Source organism: Watersipora subatra, chromosome 3 (genome assembly GCF_963576615.1).
Source record: "Watersipora subatra chromosome 3, tzWatSuba1.1, whole genome shotgun sequence".
NCBI classification, from domain to species: domain Eukaryota; kingdom Metazoa; phylum Bryozoa; class Gymnolaemata; order Cheilostomatida; family Watersiporidae; genus Watersipora; species Watersipora subatra.
The window spans coordinates 30,148,475-30,173,792 of NC_088710.1; the positions used below are offsets into that span (position 1 = coordinate 30,148,475).

Sequence of the window (25,318 nt, forward strand, 5' to 3'; positions counted from 1 at the left end):
ATGTCCATTCGGGTATTATGCATCATTTTGGTGGTTTTTCTCTGGGTTTGGTCTTTTTACCTTCTGTGTCACTGTGAATCAAAAAACTATTTAAAGCGAGTTATTAGAATTATACACTGAAAGTATATTTGGGAAATGAAAGTTAAATTGATATTCAAAGCTATTGAACCAGAGGGTAATAAATATTCGCTCTGTACCAAAAGCGGCAGCAAAATTGTCAGCACTCATTCAGCATTGGACTCATCAATTTTTCAGTAAAACGATTGGTAAATTCACAATGTTGATGTCTATCTCTCCACAGCTTGGGTGTTGCTGATGAGACACAAAAATGTTGCCTTGTTATATAGTAAATGAAAGTAATGACGTCAGCGATAACCTAAATTAATTTTATTGATGAGTTTTGTCTTTTAGCCGGTCTTGACTTTTTGCATCTAATTTTAAATGCATCAGCGGTAAAATTTAATTAAAGTATGGCATTAGTTAATTTGATATAGCGATGAGAGGTTTTTCGCTTTTGTCAGTTATGGGCTTATGCTTTTTGTGTATCCATTTAATTAGATCTGCAGTTTTGGGATAGTTTCCTAATAATTTCAAAGGTAACTTTAAAGTCAGCCGTAAGCTCTGCACCAACGACAGATAATTAATCAAGGTATTTTAAGGATGATGACATGGTTGGAAATATACCTTTGCAAAATAAAGCTATCAGGCATAAGTCATGGATAGTAGCTTGAATATTCACTTTTATTAATAACTTTTAACACAAATTTTACACTAAATGTAAAGGTTTTTTCAAGAATATGTCTTTATTGATGGATGATTCAAATCAATGTATTCTATTCTGTTATTTTGGTCTTGGTATCGTTAGTTATATTTGTTGTAAGTTATTGCTTCTATAGTTGAACGAGTAACTGATCGTATTGTAAACGTTTATGGAATGCGATGGGAGTACTGTGAATGAGTAAGATTTAACGAGTGATTGATGGTATTAGACCAAACAAAAGAATACGGATTTGAAATGCTTACCAGGATGTTTGCCATAAATTAATGATAAACATCCTAGTAAGCATATTGAAATCGCCCTGTACACAATTCTTAGTAAGCGGACCGGATCGAAAAGTGACTTACTATAGTACTATGGCCATTATTTTGAAAATACCTTAGTTCCTATGAACTTTGCCATTAATTCTTTTTTGAGTGTTATGTTCTTCCATGATAGATAATAAATTAAGAGTTTGTTCATTGCTAAATGGCATGTAAACAATTCATGTAATGTTCATTAATAATAATTGTAGAATTTTATAGCGTCAATTCCTGTTAACTTGTTTATTATCAGCTAGTTGCCAATCCAATAACATAATGAAATAACCACAGGTGCAAATGAGCCTGCAATCAGGTCCAATGCCTTATTGCTGCTGATTCATATTCAAATGTACAACTAAAAACTGCTCAAACTGTTTACCTTGGTGAGATTCATCACTCTTCAGCATCCTCCTACCTTTAAAAATATATGTTTCAGTATTGCCCCCATGAAGTAAAAGAAATAAATGAAATCACCGCTGCCTTTATGTTGTCACTATTTGCAATACGATGATTCTTTTCCAGTTTTATATAAATTTCTAGCAACCCGTTTTCTTATTCATTTCATATTATATTCTTAAAGAGTGTAGACTTCTTTATAACTAGATTAGAACAGAAACTTATTGTACACCCAACTCTCTCCTGGAAACGGATGAAAAGTTATGTCTATCTATATGTATGCTTTAATTTTCTGGATTAATGTTTTTTATCTATGTCTTTAGTTTTTTTGCAATTTTTATTAACACTTCACATAATATTTCATTAGCTACATTTCATATGTTAATCAAGTTTTAAAAACTTTCAGTTTTCATGGTGCTAATTTATTTGGGTGTGCCGCTTACATATGTTTTGTTTAAATCATCAATTAAATGAATTTTAATTTTTAAATTTTTAAATTATGTTTATCATGTGCCTGACATCATTTGCTACAAGATGATATGCAGTTTGAAGGTATTCAGATGGAGAAAAGTGAGTTTAGAGGACAAAATCAGTGAGGACTTGCAGACATGACTGTATTTCACTAACGAGTTACTCTAGTAATATTTTCCAACATTATGTGCTTGGATATTTGTCAAACAAGTAAGATGCAGCAGGCTGTGTCAAAAGTTGATTGCCCAAGTCAGCATTCTTGTGGTTAATTTATAGCTTGAGCTAGGTCAGCATCAGTGAACCATTGCTTGGCCATTGTTGATTTAATCTAACCACGCGTCATCAAATGATAAGCAGTAGGCTTTGTCACTCTAGGGCCTAGGCTGATGTGAACTAGGGTCATAATTGATATACAGTGTTATTTGGCAAGTTTATAGTTGATGATCAGCTAGCTGCCTGATCTGGCTGCATTTTGTTTGTGGCAGTGCATGTACTGTCAAGCGACAGCACGAGCGTGATCCTAAATTACTAACATTAGTTTTTAGTGATGGCAAGGCGTAACGCAATGGCAATGATGGCAAAACGTAAACGAGGCAATGATGAACCGGTAAGTAAATTGGCAGTAATCCCTCACATTGATATACAATGTTATTTTGTTTTACTATTGGCATCATAGGTCAAACTCATCATATCTTAAAAAACAAATATTCTCATAGAATACACTATATTTCATGTTTACCAGTTGCGCTGATATGCTTGTTAGCTAACTGCCAAAAGGCTATAATCTAACCAATAATGCGACATGAGGCTCACTTCACTAGGAGATGCAAATCAGCAATAGCATTTTGACTATAGGCTAACTATCAGTGCTATACGTATAGTAATTGTGTTCTGATGTTGCATAACTTAACAAATAAATTGCACCAAAATTGTATGTTGAATACTGATGAGAACAGTGCAGAAGTTTTAAAAATGCAACAAAAGCAAAATGTTTTTGTTTTAAATGCATCGCCCTATAAAAACCTTTTTAAATTATGCAAGATGTCATGCCAACTAAGCTGCAAACGGATTGCTCTGTGAAAACTCTAACAAGTCTAAGTTGTTGTACCATTTTCTATATATATTGTATATGTAAAGCTAAAACTATATTTTTGGGGGTTATAGAGAAAGCATTGTATAGAAATTAAACATTGATATTGCTTTTATAGTTGTTTTCTTGGCACGTTGGAGATTTAGTGAATGCCATTTGGCCTCCATCTGGTAGATGGTATACTGCCAACATTACAGAACTTCATGCAGGTGCGTTAAAACTTGGGTTGGCTACAGGCTTGATATTTGTGTACAAAAATAAAGGCTATGTGATCTTGGGATCTCGTTTCATCTTTGACAAATTAGCACTTTTTGATAGGCATTTTTGTATTGAGTCGTACGTGTTATAAATCTTCCTGCTAACTGCTAGTATTATTGTTTCAAAATACTTAGTTATTAATAACTTTTCAATGTTTTTACACAGTTGCTGGTTAGCGGCTGTGGCTGAAGTAGTTCTCCTATATAGGTGCTGGCTAGTTTTTTAGGTATTCAAGTAAAACATGGCTATTATTGCTTTAGTGTTTCTATTGAATATTTACCATTCACTGCGTGAAAGAACTTTGGTTTTATTTAAGGCGAAGTGACAGTTCAATTCAGGGCTGACAACATGAACCGAAGGCTTAAAATGCATCAGATTAAGGTAGGAACATTAATTTACTTTTTGATGTAATCACACATGGTGTGAAAATCATTTATGTACATTAATGTTGCCCAAGTTAGTTACAAAGTGCAACACTCTATGTGTTAATCTTTCGAAAGGCGTCAAACAAAACAAGTAAAATTGTTCATTTAATTGTTACAGCACCTAATAGGAGAGCCAGAAATGCAGCTTGTTCAACTGCAGGAAGTGAAAATAGTTGCTGAACCCATGCACAGTAATCCCTCTGTATTGATCCATCACACTATTAAGGAGGAGCCTGAAGGTTTGTGATAATTTACTAGTTGCCATGGAAAATAGCAACTAAAATGCTGTGCAACTGACCAATATGACAGCAGTGTTTCACATAAGTTTGCTTGTCGGTCATTCTTAACTGCTGCTAAACTATATGCTACTTGTTATATTTCATAAAAATGAATATTACTGATGCTACTGACTTCTAAGAAAGCAGCACTCGAAATCATTAGACAAATTTTGATTACCCAACATTCCGTGTCAAACTATCAAAATATCAACATGAAAATTCCAAATGTTTATTACATTCAGACAGCATGTTTGTAAACAAACGGCTATCGTCAATACACCATATGTGCTCTATCATGTGTTTAATTATATTTATATATACATATATATTGCAAGTTCTCAGTTAATGTAATACCCTGTAGATATTTGTACATATTACTTACTGCCGTGAATAACTCTTTATGTTATATCATGTACATATATGTATGTAAACTTGTCATTACGAATACTCCATATACGATATATACTGTATTTATCTTGCTTATATCACTTACTGTTATGAATGGTCAGTTATGCTAAATTCTGCAAACATCTCTTTATATAAATTACTATTATGGAAGCTTCGTATGAGATTTGTTTCATAGAAATACATATATATATATCTTATTATGGAAGCCACACACGTGATTCGTTCTATATACATCCAAAAAATATCCCTTATTATTATGATTTATTATTATGATTATGAAAAAATCCCCATATGTGATTCATTCTATATACATCCAAATATATCACTTATTATTATGAAAGCTCCATATGTGATTTGTTAAATACACTACAATATATATCACTTCTTATTATGAAAGCCTCATATGTGTATTGTTCTATATAGTCATCCAAGTATATCACTTGTTATTACGGAAGCCACACACGTAATTCGTTCTATATACATCCAAAAAATATCCCTTATTATTATGAAATCCCCATATGAGATTCATTCTATATACATCCAAATATAACACTTATTATTATAAAAGCCCCATATGTGATTTGTTCTATACACTTGCATAATTATATATCTCTTATTATTATGAAAGCCCCATATGTGATTCGTTAAATACACCTCATTATATATCACTTATTATTATGGAAGCCCCATATGTGTTTTGTTCTATATACATCCAAGTATATCACTTATTATTATTGAAGCCTCATATGTGATTTGTTCTATACACATGCATAATTATATATCTCTTATTATTATGAAAGCCCCATATGTGATTCGTTCTATACACCTCATTATATATCACTTCTTATTATGGAAGCCCCATATGTGTTTTGTTCTATATAAATCCAAATATATCACTTATTATTATTGAAGCCTCATATGTGATTTGTTCTATACACATGCATAATTATATAACTCTTATTATTATAAAAGCCCCATATGTGATTTGTTCTATACACTTGCATAATTATATATCTCTTATTATTATGAAAGCCCTATATGTGATTTGTTCTATATACATCCAAGTATATCACTTATTATTATTGAAGCCCCATATGTGTTTTGTTCTATATACATCCAAGTATATCACTTATTATTATTGAAGCCTCATATGTGATTTGTTCTATACACATGCATAATTATATATCTCTTATTATTATGAAAGCCCCATATGTGATTCGTTCTATACACCTCATTATATATCACTTATTATTATGGAAGCCCCATATGTGTTTTGTTCTATATACATCCAAGCATATCACTTATTATTATTGAAGCCTCATATGTGATTTGTTCTATACACATGCATAATTATATATCTCTTATTATTATGAAAGCCCCATATGTGATTCGTTCTATACACCTCATTATATATCACTTATTATTATGGAAGCCCCATATGTGTTTTGTTCTATATACATCCAAGTATATCACTTATTATTATTGAAGCCTCATATGTGATTTGTTCTATACACATGCATAATTATATAACTCTTATTATTATAAAAGCCCCATATGTGATTTGTTCTATACACCTCATTATATATCACTTATTATTATGGAAGCCCCATATGTGTTTTGTTCTATATACATCCAAGTATATCACTTATTATTATTGAAGCCTCATATGTGATTTGCTCTATACACATGCATAATTATATATCTCTTATTATTATGAAAGCCCCATATGTGATTTGTTCTATACACTTGCATAATTATATATCTCTTATTATTATAAAAGCCCCATATGTGATTTGTTCTATACACCTCATTATATATCACTTATTATTATGGAAGCCCCATATGTGTTTTGTTCTATATACATCCAAGTATATCACTTATTATTATTGAAGCCTCATATGTGATTTGTTCTATACACATGCATAATTATATAACTCTTATTATTATAAAAGCCCCATATGTGATTTGTTCTATACACCTCATTATATATCACTTATTATTATGGAAGCCCCATATGTGTTTTGTTCTATATACATCCAAGTATATCACTTATTATTATTGAAGCCTCATATGTGATTTGTTCTATACACATGCATAATTATATATCTCTTATTATTATGAATGCCTCATATGTGATTTGTTCTATACACATGCATAATTATATATTTCTTATTATTATGAAAGCCCCATATGCGATTCGTTATATACACATGCATAATTATATATCTCTTATTATTATGAAAGCCCCATATGTGATTTGTTCTATACACTTGCATAATTATATATCTCTTATTATTACGAAAGCCCTATATGTGATTCGTTGAATACACTTCAGTATATATCACTTCCTATTATGGAAGCCCCATATATGTTTTGTTCTAAATAAATCCAAGTATATCACTTATTATTATTGAAGCCTCATATGTGATTTGTTCTATACACATGCATAATTATATATCTCTTATTATTATGAAAGCCCCATATGTGATTCGTTCTATACACCTCATTATATATCACCTATTATTATGGAAGCCCCATATGTGTTTTGTTCTATATACATCCAAGTATATCACTTATTATTATTGAAGCCTCATATGTGATTTGTTCTATACACATGCATAATTATATATCTCTTATTATTATGAAAGCCCCATATGTGATTTGTTCTATACACATGCATAATTATATATCTCTTATTATTATAAAAGCCCCATATGTGATTCGTTCTATAGACCTCATTATATATCACTTATTATTATGGAAGCCCCATATGTGTTTTGTTCTATATACATCCAAGTATATCACTTATTATTATTGAAGCCTCATATGTGATTTGTTCTATACACATGCATAATTATATAACTCTTATTATTATAAAAGCCCCATATGTGATTTGTTCTATACACCTCATTATATATCACTTATTATTATGGAAGCCCCATATGTGATTTGTTCTATATACATGCATAATTATATATTTCTTATTATTATGAAAGCCCCATATGTGATTCGTTGAATACACTTCATTATATAATACTTATTATTATGAAAGCCCCATATGTGATTCGTTGAATACACTTCATTATATAATACTTATTATTATGAAAGCCCCATATGTGATTCGTTGAATACATTTCATTATATAATACTTATTATTATGAAAGCCTCATATGCGATTCGTTATATACACATGCATAATTATATATCTCTTATTATTATGAAAGCCCCATATGTGATTCGTTGAATACACTTCAGTATATATCACTTCTTATTATGGAAGCCCCATATGTGTTTTGTTCTAAATAAATCCAAGTATATCAATTATTATTATTGAAGCCTCATATGTGATTTGTTCTATATACATCCAAGTATATCACTTATTATTATTGAAGCCTCATATGTGATTTGTTCTATACACTTTCATAATTATATATCTCTTATTATTATGAAAGCCCCATATGTGATTTGTTCTATACACTTGCATAATTATAAATCTCTTATTATTATGAAAGCCCCATATGTGATTTGTTCTATACACTTTCATAATTATATATCTATTATTATTAGGAAAGCCCCATATGTGATTTGTTCTATACACTTGCATAATTATATATCTCTTATTATTATGAAAGCCCCATATGTGATTTGTTCTATACACTTTCATAATTATATATCACTTCTTATTATGAAAGCCATATATGTGATTTGTTCTATACACATGCATAATTATATATCTCTTATTATTATGAAAGCCCCATATGTGATTCGTTCTATACACCTCATTATATATCACTTATTATTATGGAAGCCCCATATGTGTTTTGTTCTATATACATCCAAGTATATCATTTATTAATACAGAAGCCTCACAAGTGATTTGTTCTATACACATGCATAATTATATATTTCTTATTATTATGAAAGCCCCATATGTGATTCGTTCTATAGACCTCATTATATATCACTTATTATTATGGAAGCCCCATATGTGATTTGTTCTATATACATCCAAGTATATCAATTATTATTATTGAAGCCTCATATGTGATTTGTTCTATATACATCCAAGTATATCACTTATTATTATTGAAGCCTCATATGTGATTTGTTCTATACACATGCATAATTATATATCTCTTATTATTATGAATGCCTCATATGTGATTTGTTCTATACACATGCATAATTATATATTTCTTATTATTATGAAAGCCCCATATGCGATTCGTTATATACACATGCATAATTATATATCTCTTATTATTATGAAAGCCCCATATGTGATTTGTTCTATACACTTGCATAATTATATATCTCTTATTATTACGAAAGCCCTATATGTGATTCGTTGAATACACTTCAGTATATATCACTTCTTATTATGGAAGCCCCATATGTGTTTTGTTCTAAATAAATCCAAGTATATCACTTATTATTATTGAAGCCTCATATGTGATTTGTTCTATACACATGCATAATTATATATCTCTTATTATTATAAAAGCCCCATATGTGATTCGTTCTATAGACCTCATTATATATCACTTATTATTATGGAAGCCCCATATGTGTTTTGTTCTATATACATCCAAGTATATCACTTATTATTATTGAAGCCTCATATGTGATTTGTTCTATACACATGCATAATTATATAACTCTTATTATTATAAAAGCCCCATATGTGATTTGTTCTATACACCTCATTATATATCACTTATTATTATGGAAGCCCCATATGTGATTTGTTCTATATACATGCATAATTATATATTTCTTATTATTATGAAAGCCCCATATGTGATTCGTTGAATACACTTCATTATATAATACTTATTATTATGAAAGCCCCATATGTGATTCGTTGAATACACTTCATTATATAATACTTATTATTATGAAAGCCCCATATGTGATTCGTTGAATACATTTCATTATATAATACTTATTATTATGAAAGCCTCATATGCGATTCGTTATATACACATGCATAATTATATATCTCTTATTATTATGAAAGCCCCATATGTGATTCGTTGAATACACTTCAGTATATATCACTTCTTATTATGGAAGCCCCATATGTGTTTTGTTCTAAATAAATCCAAGTATATCAATTATTATTATTGAAGCCTCATATGTGATTTGTTCTATATACATCCAAGTATATCACTTATTATTATTGAAGCCTCATATGTGATTTGTTCTATACACTTTCATAATTATATATCTCTTATTATTATGAAAGCCCCATATGTGATTTGTTCTATACACTTGCATAATTATAAATCTCTTATTATTATGAAAGCCCCATATGTGATTTGTTCTATACACTTTCATAATTATATATCTCTTATTATTATGAAAGCCCCATATGTGATTTGTTCTATACACTTGCATAATTATATATCTCTTATTATTATGAAAGCCCCATATGTGATTTGTTCTATACACTTTCATAATTATATATCACTTCTTATTATGAAAGCCATATATGTGATTTGTTCTATACACATGCATAATTATATATCTCTTATTATTATGAAAGCCCCATATGTGATTCGTTCTATACACCTCATTATATATCACTTATTATTATGGAAGCCCCATATGTGTTTTGTTCTATATACATCCAAGTATATCATTTATTAATACAGAAGCCTCACAAGTGATTTGTTCTATACACATGCATAATTATATATTTCTTATTATTATGAAAGCCCCATATGTGATTCGCTCTATAGACCTCATTATATATCACTTATTATTATGGAAGCCCCATATGTGATTTGTTCTATATACATCCAAGTATATCAATTATTATTATTGAAGCCTCATATGTGATTTGTTCTATATACATCCAAGTATATCACTTATTATTATTGAAGCCTCATATGTGATTTGTTCTATACACTTTCATAATTATATATCTCTTATTATTATGAAAGCCCCATATGTGATTTTTTCTATACACTTGCATAATTATATATCTCTTATTATTATGAAAGCCCCATATGTGATTTGTTCTATACACTTTCATAATTATATATCTCTTATTATTATGAAAGCCCCATATGTGATTTGTTCTATACACTTGCATAATTATATATCATTTATTATTATAAAAGCCTCATATGTGATTTGTTCTATACACTTGCATAATTATATATCTCTTATTATTATGAAAGCCCCATATGTGATTTGTTCTATACACATGCATAATTATATATTTCTTATTATTATGAAAGCCCCATATGTGATTCGTCGAATACACTTCATTATATATCACTTCTTATTATGGAAGCCCCATATGTGTTTTGTTCTAAATAAATCCAAGTATATCACTTATTATTATTGAAGCCTCATATGTGATTTGTTCTATACACATGCATAATTACATATCTCTTATTACTATGAAAGCCCCATATGTGATTCGTTAAATACACCTCATTATATATCACTTCTTATTATGGAAGCCCCATATGTGTTTTGTTCTATATAAATCCAAGTATATCACTTATTATTATTGAAGCCTCATATGTGATTTGTTCTATACACATGCATAATTATACATTTCTTATTATTATGAAAGCCCCATATGTGATCCGTTAAATACACCTCATTATATATCACTTATTATTAACTGAAAGTTGAAAAGCATGAAGTGATATCTAGCATTTACCTATACTTAATAATTGAAAGCTAGGCAATGGACAATTATCCTAGGATCATACTTTTCAGCATGTTATGCAGTTGTTGGTTTTTTAAAAGAATTACATTCTGTTATCACTGATATTACTATTACAATAATTTGCTAAATTTTGGCCAGATTGGAAGTAATGAAACATCTGTGACTCTTGCCTCTAAGCCAGTTTGAGAAAATTTAAGTAATCTGTGTAAATCTGAGTAAAATTTAAGTGAATCAAATATTTTAAAAAACCCTAAGGGTTTATTGCTAACCAGGTTTAACACTGCTTGTGATCCTCTTAGGTATTTTTTGGTAAATATTTTTAGGTGATAACTATGTATCAATAAAATTGTCTAATATAGGTGAAACACGTTGTGATAGTGATGGTAAAGAGGAATCCATCACCCATCTTGTTGAAGTAGAGGAGAGTGAGAACGATGCAGACTGCATTGCAACAATAAGTGTATCAGATAATCATGATGCGACCGAAAGACAAGGTAGCATTATGATCTATATTCTTCTGTATCACCATTGATAATTTAAATTGCATGCTGGACACGTGTAACTATTTACAAAATATTGTGTCATCAGTTCAAACATGTCTGCAATAAAAGCCTGTAAAATTCTAATTCTGGCTTATTTTTTTATGTCGTGTTAGAAAAAGTTAGTGTCATGGAGCTTAATAGTAAACCATTAATGATGACCTCAAAATTAGTATAAAAGGGTTAGAGATTGGTGTTTTATTGTACGATGTCATTTTATGTTTGTAAACTATAAGAATTGGTTAAAAGCTTGACAACCATAGTAGGATGTTCCGTTTGCCTACCAATGCTAAGTGGTATGTATAATAATACTAATAGCAATGGCACGAATAAGTGTTCACACCAAGATTTAGCGATTTTAGCTTAGTTATTATGTAAACACGTATAAAAAGTGCAAAGTCTATATTATTTACTAGTGAATTTGCTATAATAGGGCAAAAAATCAAATTTTACCCCATACTTTAAAAAAAATTATTTTGCCTTGGCAAAGTTTTTCTTTCATAGAAATGCAGCTCTAAAAACCAGGGAAAATAAGTTTTACAAATGCATAGTATGCTGCCTTAAAATTTGAATTTTTCACTATTGCAACAAGCTATATTGAAGAAAAACTGCATGTTGTTCGGCTTTGTATTTCCAGCAACTCCTCCAACTTTTATGACTTACAATCGACTAAATGACTCATTTATTTTTCAGGAACCAAAAAACCAAGATGGACCCAGTTGGAAAAAGACGTACTCAGCAAGCTATGGCAAGATAAGACAACTGTACCTTCCAAAACGATTTTGCTGAAAATTAAAGAGGCTCTCCCACACAGATCATTGGCGGTATTGCGTGCAAGAGCTCACAACTTCCTAAAAAGCAGTACAGCACCTAACAGCCAGCTCTAAGCAAGATCATTGGGAATTTGTTTTTTTCTACTTTGCCACAGTCACCTTGTTCATAATTGGTAGTCAATTAATGTAGCTATCTTATTTCTCAGTTTTTTCCTTATTCTGATTAACAGTAGTTTTTGGAAATAAAAACTTTTAAAAAACTAAATTTCTATTTCGAGGTTTCATGATTTTTTAAACACGTTTTTAAAATGTTGATTGCTGTTTGTAATTGTTGTTTGCTTTTGTAATCTTTTGTGAAAGAAATGGCTTTTTTATGATTTTTGTATTCATTTTGAAGGGAGATGCTTTTCTCATGAATAATTCAATATTATCTGCAAATACAATTGCTATTTCTGTAACACTCCTAATTATACACAACGAGTTGAATAACGGGCAACGATTTGAATAACGATTGAAATAATAAATTATTTCAATACTTTTTGAAACCAAATTATTTCAAAAATTGTTGAGGGTCAGCACAAAACCAAAAAAACTACCACCTTGATTAAAATTGAGCGGCATACATTCCTGCATGTACAATTGAAAAGGCTGCAAAATAAAAAGACAATCTAGTTATACATTATCTGAGTAACAAATAATATAATCTAATTTAGGAGCGAATAATCAAGTTAATCAAGATATTCAAGTTCAAGGTTGATTTTAAGCTTAAGTACTGAAATGTAAAACTAATTGATAAAAGGTTTTATGAAGAATGCTATACCATAATATTTAGAGTGACTCAGAGAGACACCAGTACAAAATTGGGTTTTCCAAGCTATATTTGAAGTTGCCCACACAAATGATAATCGGACAGACAACTCCGAAATATGTTTCAATTTATCAGTTATGGGGCTAGCCCCACAGTGTTTTAATTTATTTGAAAAAACATTAAATTTTTGGAGTTGTCTCCCGGGGAAAGCAACTCCAAAATTGATTCATGCTTTGTTGTAATGTAAAAAATTGCTAGGAATGATTTGACACATTCTACAGTGGTTTACAATGTATTTAAGCACCCATCCACATATGGGGCGCCCCATATGTAGACGAATGCCCCATAACAGGACCGGATTTTTGATTCAGGCCCCATATGTTCCTATATATGAATATATATATATATATATATATATATATATATATATATATATATATAGAACTATATTTCCCAACTAGGAGGCTTCTATCAATATATAATCCATGTTAGGAGGCTCTGAAAAATTAGGAGGCGTCCAGGGAGCCTCCTAATTCTAGCAGTGTTTATAGTGCTTAACAACCCTATAGAAATATTTTAAACATGATTCCCATAATCGCCTTATATATCTATATTCATATATATGGAAAAGAGGAGACAACTCCAACAAAAATGTGTAATTTTCTATCAATAAATTATAAACCCTAGGAGGCTCTTATATATGGAACTAGGAGGCATATATCAATTTTAAAACATTCTTACTTTTAACTGTTTTGGTATCGTTTCAGTTAATAGCACAATCTATTTAAAAACATATTGCAATAAGTTTATGACTAAGCATCAGCAAATACAAAGAATTAGCAGCTATGTCGGATACAGTCAGTTTTGCTAATATTCATGTTAGCTTTATTAGATTTGAGAAATAAAGTTGTATATTAACAAACTACAATACATTACAATTTATTTGCTGACCCTCTTTATAGTTTTCAAGACTGCCATTTAAGCACTCCCTTTTTTTGCAAGGTTTCTCATTGATCTGCTCTTTTTTGTGAAAATTCACAATAATTGCACATTATGGTTTCAACTGATGTTTAAGCATGGCTGTAGTAAAAGTTTAAATAAGTCTATAATCAGTACAATTCATATTTTCGATGCCGTTGCAGCCAGCCACAAAATAAATCTTTTTTTGAAACTTTGCATCCAAACGCAATACCTGAGAGATGGTTTTTTAGTCGAAGAATTGATTTTTTAAATTTATTGAAGTAAAGTGGCAAAAGTATAACCACAGTATATAACAGCTAGCGAGATGTGGCTGTTATAATGTTGCTGTGGCTGTTAGGACTATTAGTTCTTCACCCATGTAGTCTACTAGAGCTTGGTAGCAGCAGAATAACTACATGTAAGGGAGCAAGTCACATTCGGTAAGTTGTTCATGTTATTTTAGTCAATTTACAGTTTATTTACTTGAAACATACAGTTGTAGAAAAGCAGTATAAATTTTATTTAATATTGAAATAGGACTAGCGTGAAAAAAGTATGTTTCAATTATTATAATTTTTAAGGAATGTAGCACAGAACACGTTTGATATATTTTTTACATCCGTTTATGTCATCCAACTGCTGATATTGTTCTGCATAGAAAAGTCAAGAAAGGTCAGCATTATATTACCAAAAAGGAAAAAATCAAAACTTTTTGTAAAGTCCTAATTTTTGACTTTATTATTGTTACACGAATGTTCAGTTTTGTAACATCAACACAGACACGCCAGCTGACAATTAATAGTTATTTTAGTGAATCAGTTAATTCTCCAACTTTAATCTATTTTCAGTTATTATTATTATAATTTTTGATGTTTTTTATAATGATAAGTAACGTTATTAATGTGGTTCTACCAACAGTCAAAACTGTTATTAGAATAACATGATCATAAAGTAATTGTATTATTGTTATCATGAATAGTGAGAGTTTGCGTATTTCAGTTATGATTTTGTAAGTAATAGTAGTACATGCATAGGCATAAGCAAGTAAGTGGGTATATGCAGCCTTTGAATTTTGAAACTTTTAGTATTTAGTTTGAATCTTGTGTAGTAATTGTGTAGTAATTAAGAGCTTAGCTGTTTTATAGAGCTTCAGTAGTAGGAGGCAGACATTCAAGTTTGCCAAAAAAAACCTAACCAGTGAACTAAAATGTGTATTTTGCATTCATTTTGGTTTGTATATCTGTTTATGCTACTTGAATTATCTTTTCATTTTTGTAGAAACTTGGTAAGCATTATTGCCAAGATGGCATATTTATCAGATGGCAGAGAGTATTAGACAAAGTTGGATGTTCTTTTCTAGAAAAGGTATGTTGCTAATTACACGTTGGTTTGCATAAAAAATATGTCAAAATAATCAAGGTTTCATCTACCGAAATTTATAATATTTTTTAACATATACATAATTATAGATTACAAACTATAAAACATTATATCAGTAAGGTTGTATTTTGAAATGTAGTAAAGTTTGACGTTTTGGCAAAGTCACTATGATAAGCAAAACTTTAAATTCACCAACACAAAATATACTGTACAAAGTTTTACTGTAACTAGCAAATGTATACCTGACGTAAGAATGTAACAGCATGCCCAAAAGTAGTTTTTCTTTGTATAGTTGCAAATAATCAATGACGCTTTAGTTATAGATAACTGCTGGATGAGAAGCATTGATGGCCCACACCAAAGACTGATTTGCAGACATCAAATTAAAGGTATGCGATATTGCAATAAGTTGCTGTAAAATAGCACATTATACATGCGAGCCAAAAACTAGTGTGATAATTTGATATAGCCATAGCTTCAGTAAGAAAAGTTGTTAATTTTTACAGGCATTGTATTATTTAAACGCTTACATAAACCATTATGCCACTTTTGTGTTCTATTCATCTATTATTGGCAGATTACATAATATAAATAGCGCAAACCAATCAAAGGAATGTAGCATAGCAAAGAGATTTAGTATTGCTCTTTTTAGTCTTTATGAGTCATGGTTGCAATTGCTGAGCAATTGCATAATTATATAAAATGAATAGTTTTCCATGGTTACTCATTACCACTTTTAGTTACTCAGTCAACACTGAGAGTAATTATCAGATTTGAGATATCATGTTTAGAGGCAGGAGATTGACAAATATTTTGTTGGTTTTTACTCTTACCCTACCGTATGCGAATTTATGCTAAATCTATCAGCAACTGCCGTATGCACATTTTTGCGAATTTTCCAACAATTGCGTGGTCACCTAATTCTATTATCCATTAAAAACATAACGGATGATTTTAAAACTTTGATGGTATTGTCAGTGTGGTTCGAATATTTCTCTAATAGATTAGTCTAAGATAACCAAGCAGTTTCAAATTTTTTTTTGAGAATTTCCAAAATAAAAATGGACATTTTTTGTGTAAGTTTTGTTAAGTATCGCGCAAGTCAGAAAACATATAATTACTTACATGTATGTTGATGACACTATAGTCAATTCAAATTTAGATTTTTGTGATTACACAGATAATTAAATTAGCAGCAGTGACTCTGATGATAGTGAAAATAATAGTTTTTTAAGTGTAAGGGACATTGTAGAGCATCGTTTTAGCTTCGTAGCGATTGTAGCTTCACATAGCTTTAGCAATGCACAAAGTGAAGGTACATTGATTTTTGCATAGCACTATATGTTAACATTTTAGCAAAATAAAATATATTACAAAAAGTTTATAGATAAACTTTGAAGTTGAAACAAAATAGTATACATGCTTCATGTACATATCATGAAGCTAAATTGGCAATTTTCGGTGAAATGGCTGGCGGTAGGCCGGTAGCTTAGTTTGTACATGGGTGGCAGTAAAAGGGTAAAGCTATAAAAGAATTAGAGATACAAGTGTATGTATTTCCTTTTGAATGATTTAGTGAACTTTGATGATTCAAGACAATGAGTTTGGCGAATAATATATATATATATAAGATGCTGCTGAAGTTGCGCAATTCAACTCATGGCTTTTAATTATTACCTCAAAATGTTGAAAACACGCGATAGGAAGGGCCAGAACACTACTAAAACTCATAATTACTCAAACCTGAAGTACAGTAGGTTTTATACAAATTGCTGTACAATAACAAAACTGCAAAACTATTGGTTAAAATATAAATAGCAATATATATTATTATTTTTGGCCTTCGGTATCGGGCAGCATGTATGCAGTTTGTTTGCTGATGTTAACAAAAGTTTTACTAATAAGCTACATAATTTGCTCAATTATTTGTGTCAACTTTAAAATTTAAAACAAATGTAGTGTTAGCACTTTTAGAATATACTACAAACAACGCAGAGGAACTTTTTGTGGCATATGACTTGAATTTAAAAGTTCTCTGAAAATGCAACTTGTATTTGCCCATTTTAATACTTTAAAATGTCAAAGGGAGCTCATAATGAAAGCAACTTTAATATAATTTCAAGATGCTCAAAGCGGTACGGATGTTATGTTGACAAACATTAAAAGGTCACTCTGTACTATGGCTAGTAAGTATTTACATGTATTTAGATTTTGCATTGATGTTTTCAATTAGGTAGTGTAGGAAATCTATTTACATTAGCTAAATTACCAGCATGTGCAATACCCAGCTTTGTTTCCTATCCATCCCAAACATTTTGCCAATGCTTATAATAATTCATTGCTCTTTTCAAATCTGATTTCTGAACCAAAGGTAGTTTTAGCAGTATAAGAACATATACTTCTCTTCCTATGGGTCTACTCACTTTTCTGTAGCAGCAAAGGCCATTGTTTTTAAAAGGTCTGTAAGAATTGTATTACTTATTTTGACTTCCATTGGTGCTCGTAGCAAATATAATTTCAGTACAATTTGCATCAATAAAGTTATTATTACTTGTTTGTAAAGTATTTGGAGCAAAACAATATTTTATGTGCACAGCAAACATTTTTGCTGCAAGCTTACCAAAACAAAATAAAACGTTTATTTTTATGTTACATTTTAATTAAACATCATGTTCTATTCAGTTATTGCTGTCAGTACTATGCAGTTATTGCTGTCAATGTTCTTTGTGCAATCTTGGCACACTTTTATGTTAAACTTCCAATGCATTAAACACTTTAGAAATAAAGTGTCCAAACAAGGATGCATAACATGAGATTTGTCACTGGCTTGTTTTGACCTATATCTAGCACTCATTAGCCAAAGGTGTCTAGCTTTACTAAAATATTTGGTAGTGAAATTGTACATAAATTCATTGCCTGCATACACATCAATCATGATGCCTATGCTCTTATTATGTGTGTTCTACTATTGCCTGCTTAGCTAATTCACTTTCTACTTCTCAATAGCCTCAGCCTCCGAATGAAAGCTATTGTTGTTATTCCTATTCTTTGTAACTTTATAATGAAGGAGGTTGTGGTTGGGCAGCTCGTTTGCTTTTCACTCTATTAGAAATATTGCAGCACAAGTATAACTGCAGTAATAAAATCTTCACAGAATTGCATAATGTGGTCTTATTCTCCAAGGTCTTCTCACTAGCAGAAATGACCTATGTACTTATGCAATTGTGGTTTGTGCTTAAAGTGACTCATTCTCCTAATGTGGCATGGCTTGCTATCTTCTTGCATGCTAGTCAATTGATTAAATAGATTGTAAGAAACAAGCCAACCTCTCATTCCTACACAACCTAAAGACTTATCACATAAGTTCAACCTTCTAGCGAGATTGTAGCCGCTAAACATTTTGCTTTTTTCACGCGTCTAGCCATTTAGGGTTTTGCAGCAGCAGAAGAACAGACTAATCATGTCACAATTGGTATATTTGTTTGTCACAATTGTTTTATATTACTTTTGCCAATTTTGTCATTGAATTAATTGTACCATATTATGGTGAAAAGGCATCATGAAAAAGTATTTTACTTCGCCTCAATACCAATGCAAAAGGTTAGACCGGTAGTGGCCATTTTTGACCTTTAGGGCGAGCCACTTTAAATACTATATCTAAGCAACTTACTCATGTCATCAAATTGCGACGGCAAACAACAATGCATAGGTTTTCGCAGCTAATTTGGATTTGGATTTTACTGCCTTAATTGCAAGATCGTAATATTGTCAAGTTAAAAAGGTCAAGAAACCCCAACTTTATAATGCTAAAAGAATGAAATTATTACTAATTTTCATAAAATGATAACTTTGTAATTATACACAAGGGTAGCTTTGTGAGATTAACCGACACACATTAAAATAGTTATGGTAACATATAGCACAGTAGCCAGCAATTGATGAATATCTGTGACTCTGTCGATGCTCCCAACTTTTGTAACTTTTTAAAAAGCATTAAAATAATTATGGATGCTTTTTATTCTGATTAGTAGTGTTAGCTGATTGATAGCACCAACAAGCAGAATTATTAGTAGCCTATATTATACTGCCCTGAGCAAGCAAAACGCTGTATCTTGATATTTGTAAATTGTTCAGCACAAGCACAAACGCGTTTTGGTCAAGCCTGGCATCAGTATTAGCAGTATTTTAGTTGTTTTTTTTATTTATTATGGTGAGATATCCAACAATCTTTACCGAATTTTTTTTTCGTGAAACTTTAAAATCAAAGGAGTTATTTCACTTAGGGCATTTTGTTTCTTAAATTGACAATTTACTAAGCTGGCACTAGGCAATCAAAACGCCCTATCACTGCAGATAGGGCCTTTTGATTGCTTAATTGGACTGGTTTCTCATTGTTAGTTTGCCACAAGACCATTTGCCATGACTGGATTATCAAAGGATTACAAGTTTAAATTCTGATATTAACCCGCAATTAGTCAACAAAATGATATATGTTGCAATTCCTATTACTCATCCAGTCAACACATGGATTAAAACCCTGTAATAGCCATATTTAGCTCAAAAGTTAAGAGATGATCAAAGATCTAGGTATCCTTCAAACCAGATGTCATGAAATGAAAGGAATAAGTAAAATAGTAGTTTAAAAAAGATCAAACGCTTTTATTAAAAATAATTTAAAGCAAACAACTGAGTGCAATAATGTCAGTATTTTAAAAAAGCAAAACCTTCCAATGGACATGTAATCAAAACAAATTTTTCATCAAATCTCTGAGTCGGATCTTTAAATCGAGACTTTTGTCACTTAGATATCGTCTTGTCATAATAAATATATTATGATAAAAAATATAGCAATAAGATTGAGCACTTAGAAGTGCACTAGCTTGTATGAGCTGCCTTAAAACAACCAAATGTATGTGCTTCAGTTTCGCTTCCCTTTGTTTATATACTCTTTGATTACATAATGCTGCTCATAATGTCCAACTTTGTGTATGTTCAGGTCAATCAAAACGCTGTATCTGCAGATAGAGCGCTTTGATTGCCACTTTATGTGTGGTAAATGTGGATAGGGCGTTTTGCACATTGCGAAAAGTGCTATTTCTGGTGTTCTCAGATATATGAAATTTTGAGACATGTTAGATCTCAACCTAAATTACATATAAGCACAAAAAAGTGAATTTTGAAAAACTTTTCAGATAGGGCGTTTTGCTTGCTTAGGGCAGTATAAAGTTATGATAATGTATTATTTTCATTGTAATTAACAAGTTGATGCATTTGAGTCGTAATTTGATACGGATTTAAACTAGAGGCTGAGTCATAAGTAAGTGACTGGAGTAAATGAATTCCTTTAAATTGCTGAAGCTTTAAAATCTATGTTTCAATTTTGTAGAAGAATATCGCATGAGATAAAATATTACAGCTTCATAGAATTTTATTAATGGGAGGTAGGGACACGGGTTTGCTGAAAAACCTAAAAACAACAGGCATCTTTTGCATCAATTTTTAATCTGCATAACATCTGTTTGGGCTATTAAAACTGTTTTGCTTATTTTGGTAGAAACCTGGTCACCGCATCCAAGCACTATATCCACCAGATGGAAAATGGTACGAAGCACAGCTGGACGCTTTCTTGAAGGGGGTATGTTGCTGATTAACGGTTAGTTTCCACAAGAGCGTGCCACATTAATAAAAGTTTTATTTCAAAAAATTTATAAGAAATAATATTACTATAAAATCTATGTTTGAATGCCATGGCACTGCATTTTTTAACCCTTCCAATTATAGTGGCAAAAATTGTCGATTGTGCTTCATAATATATGTTCAATCTTTATTAGCTTCAACTCTATCTAAAACCTTTTTGTTATAGATTTTATTTTTCCAACACGTTAAAAAATAGTACTATTCAAAAAACTTAATGCATTCCTACTTCGTGCATTGCTAATGCTATGTGAAGCTACGATCCCTTCGAATCTCAAAAACAATGCTCTACCATGTTCCTTACTCTTACAAAAACTATTACTTTGACCACCATTGGAGTCACTATTGGAGCTGCTACTTTAATTATATGTGTAATCACTAAAATCTTAATCCGTCAGTCATCAACAATCATCAATAATGTTATCAACATAAGTAATTATTTGTTTTCAATTCTGGATGTACTTGCGAAAGCTATAATAGCACTAAATATTTCGAAAATCACAAAGAAGAAATGTTTCTTTTTATGTTGAAAAGTCCTAAACAAAAATTTAAAATTGCTTCGTGAGTTTAGGGTAATTTTACAGGGAAACTTTTGGACAACACTGTCAATACCATAAAAAGTCTTAAAGACTGTTAGTTATGTTGTCAACGAATAATAAAATTAAGTTACTACGCAATTGCCAGGAAATTCGCAACATGCACATATGCCGGTCGTCCATTGATTTCGCCTAAATGCGCATGCAGCGGTGAAAGGGTTAATAAAATATTATGTAATCTCTAATTGAATCCCCATTCATTTAAACGCCCCTCTACTAGACCTGTACTATAATAGATGACGGTTAAAGATAGAACGCCGCCGTTCAAGTGAACGTTACTTCTTTTGAAAAAAACACATAAAAAACTATATAACACACAAACTAAGCTGTGATTCAGTGATAACATATACACTGGGCGTTGAGCTTGCAAAATGCCATCGTTAACTGCTTATTCTAATGCTGTAGCATGTGCAAGAAATTTTAGCCTCAAATAGTAGTACAGATTTCATCATATTTGCTAAACCGTTTTTTCATATATGCCGAACTATCAAAGCCGCTTAAACAATAAAATTATTATCAGCCTGATAGAGTTATTAATTATTTCCACGGTGCTGCTTTCAAAGCTTTAACGAAAACACTGTAAAGCTTAGAAGTTAGAAAACTCGCTTCAATATGCATTGACAAAAGTATTAATTGCTATTGTTGTAACTGAGTCATTGTTAGTAAAAATTTGTCAACATTTTTCTATCCATCCTGTCCAAAATCGGATCCAAAGATCAAAGAATGTTGAAGTCGCAGTCAGCTGGATGTGGTTGTCAATTAAAGGGTGACACTCTAGTTTTCAACACTTCTAGAATAGCACTCGAATGAACATGGCCTTCAAATTAAAATTCTACCTTATGTCAATTTAGCTGTATTTCAGAATGTTATAATATTGGAGTTTTGGGTCAAGGTTAAAATAGCAAGCATAACTTTGCAAATATTGACGCAACAAGATTTTAGTTTTAAATAAGGCTCTGCTTTCATATATTTGCAAATCACTAATGCATGAATTTAAAAAAAGAACCCAAGGGTATATTTCTCTTTGTGTAGTAGCATCTAATCAAAAATGCATTGATTTTAAATAAGTGCAGAGTGACATACATGGATTATCAACACCAAAGAGTGATTTTCAGACATCAGATTAAATGTGGGTGATGCTATGATAAGTGGCTTTAAACTAACACAATGTACTAGGGAACCAAGCGTGATTATTTTGCTGTAGCTCAAATGCAGTAGAAAAAATAAAGGTGTCTAACTTTTCAAGTATTTCAGTCAAATTCGTTGCCTACATAAATGCTGACACTAGTCTTTGTGTTCTGCTGCTGTCAGGTTACAAAACATAGCTCTCCTAGTCAGAGGCATTTAGGTATCTAGAGCAATCTAGGCATTAGTGGTTTCAATGAACACCTGAACAATGGTGTTTAACCACATTGCTTGACCCCATAGGTCAAGTATTAGCCTAATTAATGACTCAATAAATAGCTACCCAGTCAGGTCACACTAAGCTTAGCAGCAATCGTTCTGAACACTGGCCATTGAGACTGCTCAATGAATGTTAATCCTGATCATTTCTCTAATAATTTGAAGCAAATAGAAATCCAAACTGCTCTATCGCATGCATGCAAGTGGCACACCATTTAGTTTCATAATTAGCTACTAAAGTAGTATATAGAAGTGGTCATCAAAGTACCTTCTACAGTATATGTGTGTTTTGAATAACAATACATTGGTTAAGTATTATATTACTAAATGAGAAATGACACTAACGAGCATTAATGTCCTTATTGTTCACTTGTATCTTAGAAACCATCAATTCTGTTTTGACTTGCAGCACGTAAACCAGCTTATTTAACTTTTGAATGGAGCTAAGCAATGATATGTGATTCATCAAAGCCATAGCTTATCAGATTTTTATAAATGATAATTCACATTATTTACTATTTCAGTCAGCAGAAAACGGTAAAGTGCAGAGGAAATAGCAGAATTTGACAAGTACTGGACTGAAAAATCAGGCAAACTGCCAACAAGATCAGTGTTGGATGCTAAACACTCAACGCTGCCTAACAGAAGTGTTACAGTGATTCGGGCTCGAGCCAACAACTTGCTAAAGAAGGCTGCGAGAAAAAATGCCAGCTGAATTTTTTATGTTGTTGAACCTTCTTATTATCATTGCGTTGTATTTGTCAATAAATGTGCTCTTTTTGAAGACTAAAAGAGACCAACTCCGCAGTAATGCACTTGTATAGTTATTTTGTATCAAGCAGTCTTAGCTATTATTTTATGTACAGAAAATGTGCATAAAACAATGACTATGATAGATAATACAATACCGACAATAGATATTATCTGTTGTACTGCACTGTACACTATGATGTATTATTCAAGAAACAAGCTCTAAGATAAATTATAATAATTCTTTTAAAGAAAAACTAAATATAAGGAAATATGCCGCAGCAGCCAGTCTACTGACAACTTACTGTCAAACCGACAAGCCCAAAAAATTACTTAGAACGCTGTGCTTGACTAAAAACAATCAGAAATTCACTACACAATGAGAAATATATCTTTTTGGGTCATTTTCCAAATTTAAGTGAATGTGTCTGAGTAGAATGTTCTATCAATTTCTTGACAGTTCAGGGCATTATTATTACTGGTAAAATGTGAATAATAGCACTCAGTATTACTATTGATCAATAAAACCACCCAAAGTCAAGAGATCTAAAGTTAGAAAAAATTTGGTATTGTGCTGGGTCCAGCCCGACTGATCATTGCTAACAATAAATTGCAGTAAGAAAGAAGTTTTGAAAAGCGAAAATGCCCTCAAGATAGAATGTTATTGTATTTTTATTGGCTCTCTATGTGACATTAAGTTTTTCCCTGGGTTCTACATAGGCACAATGGGCTTGTTTGGAATCTACCCAATTTATGGTGCTGTGGTATTGCGCAGGTTTTGCAACCTGACACTCCATTCCCGAGTGGGGAAATGTTTTTACTTAACGTTCTAGGAGTGGCTTAAGATGAATAGAAAGACATTGCTGTTATTGAATGTTAGATTGAGTAACTAAGTATGTTGTGCAAGTAATTCATATTATTACTGTAGATAATATGCACAGCAAGCAAAAATGTGTGTGTTTCATTTTAGCAATCACAGTAACTGAGTTGCGTCCATGCATTGTTACCAACTAATTTTTTTTAAGTTTTTGTATGCAGTGCAGCAGCGATATGTGACTGAATAAGAAACTATAACATAGACCATATTTACAAATATTGAGTTACATTATTCGTTTATATTAGTGAGCAGAAAGTTATGAAGCCTAAAAGAAAATTGAGAGTTCAAAAAGCCATGATCGGAAGATTGAGGCAAACTACCAAAAATGCCAGAGCTGTATACTGTTAAAAGAAATTGGTGTTTGAAAATTATAATAATGACTTATGCCCGAGCCCACAACTTACTCAAGAAGCTGCAAAATTAAACTGGCAGCAGGGTCT

At 31.2% G+C, this 25,318-nt stretch overlaps 2 protein-coding genes across 2 annotated transcripts in view; one reads left to right on the plus strand and one right to left on the minus strand.

Moving 5' to 3' along the window:
* The window catches only part of LOC137390495 (caspase-6-like), a 528,030-nt gene that overhangs the window by 278,488 nt on the left and 224,224 nt on the right, over positions 1-25,318 (minus strand). The window lies entirely within an intron of this gene.
* LOC137392153 (uncharacterized) lies at positions 2,495-12,804 on the plus strand. The gene is made up of 6 exons (XM_068078785.1): positions 2,495-2,554; positions 3,156-3,246; positions 3,612-3,676; positions 3,839-3,959; positions 11,457-11,591; positions 12,330-12,804. The coding sequence occupies exons 1-6, from the start codon at positions 2,495-2,497 to the stop codon at positions 12,521-12,523; spliced, it is 666 nt and encodes a 221-aa protein (XP_067934886.1). The 3' UTR covers positions 12,524-12,804.